Source organism: Egretta garzetta, unplaced genomic scaffold, assembly GCF_000687185.1.
Source record: "Egretta garzetta isolate BGI_Z169 unplaced genomic scaffold, ASM68718v1 scaffold347, whole genome shotgun sequence".
NCBI classification, from domain to species: Eukaryota; Metazoa; Chordata; class Aves; order Pelecaniformes; family Ardeidae; genus Egretta; species Egretta garzetta.
The window spans coordinates 431,644-438,525 of record NW_009260184.1 but is presented as its reverse complement, the minus strand read 5'-3'; the positions used below and the strand labels follow the sequence as shown (position 1 = coordinate 438,525).

Below are 6,882 nucleotides of genomic sequence, written 5' to 3'. Positions count from 1 at the left end.
AGCATGCAGGGGACTCTTAGAAATTCTTTTGACAGAGCCAGACAGTTCATGCAAGGTAAGCGGGGGGTCACACGTACGCAGGACTGGAGACATCCAAACACCTCTGTAACATCTCACCTCCGTATCGGGCTGCCATCTCTCCGAAGCCTTCTGTTGTTTCAGCTTTGCCCACACTGTAAATACAAAGTCACACAGGATCCCATGTGTTTCCCTTGAGGTTCTAGTTTTTAATCTAGTAAAATACACGCGAGCTTTTTTTTTTTTTTTCTTTTAAAACACTTTCCCTTCAGCAGTCCAGGAATGTACCTAATACCCATCACAAATGTATCGTTCCCCTCCGTGGTTTACTGAAAGGCACAAGAACCAAGGCAAACAAGGCTCTAAGGCGATGATTCAGGATGGGACACAAGAGACAAAGGCCCAAAACCACCACTTCAGAGATACAGCTCCAACTGCTGTAATAGCTTGTTTGGGAAATCAAGGCTTTACCTGTTTGGTTTCTTCTAGGCAAGAGTTAATTTACCCCCAGGAACCAAAACCTGTATCTGTTAACCTAAATGGGGCAGATTCAAGAGACAACCTCCACATGAGGTCATCTCCTCAAAGATCAGCACGGATTAGCTGCATTAAACTGTAATCACTGTAAGACCCCAGTACTGTAGATTGCCTCCAGGCTCTACCATTTCTGAAGGTTTTTCTGGCTTCCCCATGAACATGTCAGTGAACGTCAATTAGTAAGAGTTATATGGGGTGACGGAGCCACACCCTGCCTAAAGAAATGGTGGCCCATTGCCCTTGGCTGGGATTTCATACACAAAGCGTCGCAGGCAAAACAGCCGGCAACAAATGAACACTTCACTGGCGATCCCAGCAAGCATCTGCTCCTGCAGATACCCAACAAAGGAAAGAAGCTGCTTTCCTTTAAGAGCTGGGAGGGATGGCCCAAGGAAGGACCATCCCACACGTACCACATTTCCTACCCTCTTTCCCAAAAGTAGCCTCTGGTCACATGGTAAGACAAATTTTTGGTAAGAGCCAATATGAGCGTTTTTATGCCACACGTTCCCTATTCCGCCATCACTACTTACACGAGACTGCATCCTCAATCTGTGTGACATTGGCAAAGTGCGCAGTGTTGGGAATGCCCAGGCACCTCATCCCGTGAGCGTGTCGCCACTCCTGGGGAGAAGAGGCAAGAGGCCAGTGGGTGAGAGGGAATACCAGACTAAAAGACGTATTATCATCTGGACAGAGTGAAACAAATACTATCAAAATACAAATAGACAATAGACCAGTCCTAAAAACCTCTATAAAAATATTTTTTTCTGTATTTTAGACAGTAACAATACGCTGGCAGTCAATACGCGCTCTGCACCCGTCAGACCTGGATACCCAGGCACTCCCGTGACTCCCTTATTACAAAGATTAGCTGAGCACAGCACCGACATTTTTGTATCAAAACATTACTTACCGCAAAGTGACGCTGAAAAGCTTTGGGCCCTCGGTAGGTGTAGTTACCACAAATCTCGCAGTTGTAGTTGATGTTCAAACCATGTAGTTTGTATAACCAGTATGGGATTGGCTGACAAGCGACAAGAAACCAAGGTTAGGCCAAATGGCAAGGCAGGTCCAAACAGAAGAGTGGTGTGGAGTCAGCGACATCTCCCACTTGTCCAGACCTGACAGTCTTGGTTACCTTGCCATCCCAGCCAAGAGGCAGGTTTTTAGGATTATAAATGATCTCATTTTCTTCATCTTCACTCTCACTCTCACTGATCTGCTCTTCCTCCTCCTCCTCCCTCTCTTCCCCGGTCCGTGCTTGCTTACGTTGCACGTTCTCGTGCGTGAGGTGTCTCTGTTCCTAGAGCGGGAGGAAAGAGAAGGACCTGGGTTTAGTACAACGCTTCCTACTTCCCAAGAATGAAGAACTTAAGTATTACCGTTAGCGCTTCCAAGATGACAAGCTAACAGCAACAGCCACCCTGCTAAAAGCAATCGCCCCAAGCTGCTGAAGTAAGGACTAAAGGCAAGCATCAAGGCAAAGGGAGTAAAGGCTGCAATACCCCGTGGCTTAGGCATAAAATAGAAGTTATCTACACTGATGTGGTGCCTAGAAGAGAAGAAAGAAGAAAAGGAAAGAAAAAAAAAGAAAAAAAAAAAAGAAAAAAAAAAAAGGACAAAAGACAGGCTTCCCCAAGGGAACAGGCAGCCTGTTTCTGGGTCTGGTCACAAAAGCCTGCCAAATAATTAACTAATGGAAACATAAGCATAACCCATCAGATTCTAGTTACTGACAGAAGAAGCTACCTGCTAACGTGCACTTTAAAACGTTACCACTCTGGACATAGAAATCACTCATCTGGGCATGCTGTCTATGAAAGCACTGGGTAAAGACATGGATGACCTTCCAGACACTGTTTGACAGCTCTGAAATAAAAAGCTCAAAGACAAAATAAAATCCTTACCCCAAGAACTTCTACATACTCATAAATCTGAGCTTCCAGGAATGCAAGATCTTTATTTCTTTCAGTGTCTCTGGAAATAGATTAAGAAACTTCATGAGGTCCGTTCCAGAACTGCAAACATCATGTGTACACTGAACTCCTGAAGACACATCTGACTTGTGTACAGCAGAAACAAGTACCAAACCATTCGGTTCAGGACTATTCAGGACTATTTGGTCCAACGTGAAAAGCTTCCAATACTCCAAGTCTCTCTCTATCACGACTACACAAGAGCGACGTCTACAGAAAACTTCTCATCCAAGCGGAGAGAACGCCACCAATCTGAGAATGACCTTTAGGAACTCACCTTTTGCTTCCTTTTGTCTTTGGATTCTTAGCAAACAAGGAAGGACTCTGGAGAAGCAGGGAGGAGACAAGTCCAAACCATAGTTTTACATTTCCCAAGAACTATTTCAATTCATGCAACAAAATTCTAAATTTAGCTTTGGAGAGATCATGAGATTTCCTCCTGGTTTTGTCCTTATTCCTTAAACCAAATCCTTCTGTACAACAGGCTTGAGTACAGGACACTTTTCAAACCAGCAGACTGCAGTATCCCTGATCGGTTCTCAACGCTTTGTCCTTCAAACATTATTGAAGTAATTCTTGTACAACAGAGACAACAAAACAAGCATCCCATAAAGGAATGCAAGACAGGAATTCAAAAACTGGAAAGGAATTATGGAAAGACTGCACCTTACCCGCCACATTTTAGCCCCAGGGCCAGTAAAGCTGATTTTAATCTGTCCAGTCCCAGGGAGGCCAATTCCTGTTCAATTAAAGCAAATCACAATAAAAGAGAAGCTATTAAACAAATACAATCTGGATGTTTGTCTATTTTAACTCATTAAAAAATAAAAAAACCAAAACAAAACAAAAAAAAACACACAAAAAAAAGGAACAACTAACAGCATTCAAGAAAGGATGACCAAGGGTGCACCACTCCTCACTAAAAAATGAGGGATGTGACAAATCTAACCAGATTTTTCAAGTTACATCCCTCTAATGGGAGAAATTAAGTCATCAGCATAATCCAAGTTTTATTGGGAGAGCACAGAGCCAGAGGTGAAAGCGCAGCAAGTAAAATAATGAAAGAAACAAAAGGACTCAGCTTCCACCCCCTCAAAGCTTAGCACTAAGTGCAGAGCACTGAAAACATACCTCCCAAGAGGAGAACGCCGAGAGATCCAGGTGGGCTCCAGCGTGAGTGAGCGCACTGCTGGTCTCTTTCTGCCAAGAAAAACCACACGCAAGATCTCTGTAACATCGTTGTAAGGCTTCATGAAATATAATGCTCTAACCTCAGGAAAAGCAGTTCGTTTCACAGAGAATTCTCTCACTCAGCTGAGCAATGGAACAATAGAAAAGGTACAGAATAAGCAAACCTTCAAAAAGGTTCGTTTCAAACCAGTTATGGTGGTTTTCAAATTCAAGTTTGCATTAAATTGCATCTTTGTGATGCACAGCTACACACCTTGCTATTAGACTTAACCACAGTGATTACACAGGCAATCCACAGAAAGCCTATCACAGATACAGAAGCATTCACGTGGAATTAACAACCGCTCACCGGCCAGCCAGGGAACGTTCCATTTTCCCACTTCTTCTCAAACTCAGTCTGAATTTTCCCGAAAAGTTCATTCTGGTCCAGTAACGGTTTCACTCGGTCTGTGTAATCCTGTAGGTACTCAAGAAGCATTTCAAGGTACCTGGCAGAGTAATCACAAACACGGGTAATTCAATACCAACCTCTAACGTATTTCTCTAACCAGATCGTTGGAAAGTCATCACCCTCCCGCACTCCAAAGGGAAGTCATCCAGATTATGACAGTTTTCAACACACAATTTCTAGATGCAGCCATTATAAGGATAAGGTAAGGTCCTTCCATAGCGGAGAATGTGGATTTCCACATTTCTGCTGTGCTGCGTGTTTTCTCAGGACTGAGCTGCTATAGCTCAGTGACCCCGTTCACGTGAGTTAAGTTTGACGGTTAATTATATTCTTAGCAGCCGTGCACTTAAGAAGCAAATTCCTTCTCATCAACCGTCATAAAAGCAGCAGGCAGGCAAAAAACCTCACCTCTTATATTCAGCATTTTTTCTCTCCTTGGGAATATCGAAGAGTTGGTCAAACGTGGACAAGTAAGTGATATAATCCAATTTCTAAGAACAAAGAAGTCTGAGTCAGACTTTGAACACATGCAGCCAAATTAACTTTCAGCTTCTAGTTACCAGACCAGAAGAAAAGCATTTTCCCATGCCATTACTCTGGACTGCAGAGGCCCGGGGTTCTCTGTACGCTAACACCTATCAGTACGTGGCAGTAGAAAAGAGAGGCTTTTTACAAGGCCGTCATTACATTAACGATACGGAGATACCAACTCAAGAGAACGGAAGAGGAGTCATGAAGCTGCGCTCAGAATTCAGATGCTGCCAAGCTGTACGTGCAGCAAAGTGACTTTGAAATCGCTATTTGGAAATAACAACTTATTTATGTAAGAAAAAAGCCCAAACCCAACAAATAACCACGAACCAACCAAAGGAAAACCCCTCGGCCTTAAGCACCGAAGCTGCCCAGACACACGCAGCCGCTTACCTCTGATGATTTTAGATTAATGTACTTGAGATAACAATCATGCAGATCTAAGTATCGTCCATACCCTTCCTCATCTGTGAACTCCACCAGATCTGTAGGAAAGATCACAAAGTTTAATCTTCCCTGCCTATTATGCTTTAGAACTTGAAAAGGATTAACCGTGGACTAATTTATGCTTAAGGAAGAAGTCTACAGTGCAAGTGGGATACGCATTGACCGGACACCCGACTGCTTCGCTGCGTGAGCACACTAGAACATTCCTCAAGAGGAGCACCACGACTGTGGAATGTGCTACATGGTGCTACAGTTCAGAAGAATTTAAATGACAAAAGAACAATTCTCAGAAGTCGTTTAGTAAAAGGGAGGTGGGAACTCTGAAACATGCACAACAGATCAAACAACTCATTAAATAACGCCTCTCAAGCAAGCACCGTACTTCCATTTGAACTGGCCTTGGAGAAAAACTACAGCAAACTTACTCTGAGCTTCTTCACTCGGGTTGTCTCTGGCCTTCAACAGCTCCTCAAACTCCACTGACATTGGAACACAGATCTTCAAGAACACAGAGAAGTTACAGAAGAAATTATTACTTCTACGAATATCCCAGAGTAACTAATACAAGATCATGATAGGTTGCAAACAATAAAACTGCTAACTGAAACAGTATGCAAAGCATTTCTTCACCGTTACTTTTGCACAAAAAGAAGCCTGACTTTAGCCAGCAGGAGAAAGGCAAGACCCAACGCCAGCTCAGCAGCAGAGCGTTCCTCAGGTAACACACAGCAAGCAGAGAACACGGTTGGCATCCTGCATCTTCTCCTACTCATGCCGCTCTCGCAGGAGCGCACGCACTGCCTCCGAAGCGCCACCTAACCTTGAACTTCTTTTCTCAAGTGACATTTTAGGGTACTTAGTACTTGTATGTTAAGGCAATTAAACTGGGGGGGAAAAAAGTCTGTTTGTTGTAGGGTTGAGGTCCAACAAACCACCAATCAGCCATTCTTATGAAGCAGATGACTGCTTACCTCATTTGGGTGCTTCCGGTGAAACTCCTTAATTTGTTTCAGTCTGTTGTAGAATTCTGCAAATTCATTTGGCCCTGAAATGGCACTGAGCTCTTCTTTCCGTAAGCTATGAGTTCGGGGAAAAAGGACGGGTTACAAGTGGGAAGAAAACCACGTTGACACTGATACAATCTTTTTCCAGGCCTGGTGCTGCATTTTGATCACATGAAGCTCCAGGAAGGCCGACTGCAAACCTCTGAAAGTCACATCAGGTCTCACAGTCCGCCAGGCTTACGGTTTGAGGTGCCGGGCCACGTCTGCCACTGAGCACGCTGCGGTCTCTACTTACAAACCTTCAAACCAACTCACAGCCTCCCCCATGACTTAAACCAAGAAAATAACAAAATGCCTGTCTCAGCAGGTGCATACCCAACGTGCAACCTGGGTCCTGCTAGAGCAGGATCAGTCTCCAGAACTTGATTCCTGGTCTCGCATGCCAGCATTACTCCTCACGCATTTACAGTTTCCTTAAAGGAGCCCCCAAGTTCCCCATCTGCAAGCACATTCAGCAGACGCTCAGGTGCACACGCACCAGACGGGGCGTTTGTACGAGCCCTTACCCGTCCTTGTCGTCGTACAAGTCTCTCAGGTTGCCGCTCACTTCCATGTACCTCTGAAAAACAACAGAAGCCCCAGATGCACCGAGAGAGCCCCGCTCGCCCCCGGCCGCCCTGGCAGCACCAGGCGGAGGCCTGCCCGCCCCGCGCTGCTCCCGGTG

At 44.7% G+C, this 6,882-nt stretch overlaps 2 protein-coding genes across 2 annotated transcripts in view; both read right to left on the bottom strand.

Moving 5' to 3' along the window:
- The window catches only part of FHL3 (four and a half LIM domains 3), a 34,446-nt gene that overhangs the window by 3,584 nt on the left and 23,980 nt on the right, over nucleotides 1-6,882 (bottom strand). The window lies entirely within an intron of this gene.
- Nucleotides 1-6,882, bottom strand: part of SF3A3 (splicing factor 3a subunit 3) — a 10,609-nt gene that overhangs the window by 1,013 nt on the left and 2,714 nt on the right. Inside the window, exons 2-15 of the mRNA XM_035897443.1 lie at nucleotides 6,725-6,870; nucleotides 6,126-6,231; nucleotides 5,580-5,652; nucleotides 5,101-5,192; nucleotides 4,585-4,667; nucleotides 4,075-4,213; nucleotides 3,666-3,734; nucleotides 3,206-3,273; nucleotides 2,812-2,856; nucleotides 2,466-2,535; nucleotides 1,697-1,861; nucleotides 1,472-1,582; nucleotides 1,089-1,179; nucleotides 118-173 (exon numbers count right to left, since the gene is read on the bottom strand). Coding sequence (XP_035753336.1) covers nucleotides 118-173; nucleotides 1,089-1,179; nucleotides 1,472-1,582; nucleotides 1,697-1,861; nucleotides 2,466-2,535; nucleotides 2,812-2,856; nucleotides 3,206-3,273; nucleotides 3,666-3,734; nucleotides 4,075-4,213; nucleotides 4,585-4,667; nucleotides 5,101-5,192; nucleotides 5,580-5,652; nucleotides 6,126-6,231; nucleotides 6,725-6,870 — 1,314 coding nt within the window. The remainder of the gene's footprint in view (nucleotides 1-117; nucleotides 174-1,088; nucleotides 1,180-1,471; nucleotides 1,583-1,696; nucleotides 1,862-2,465; nucleotides 2,536-2,811; nucleotides 2,857-3,205; nucleotides 3,274-3,665; nucleotides 3,735-4,074; nucleotides 4,214-4,584; nucleotides 4,668-5,100; nucleotides 5,193-5,579; nucleotides 5,653-6,125; nucleotides 6,232-6,724; nucleotides 6,871-6,882) is intronic.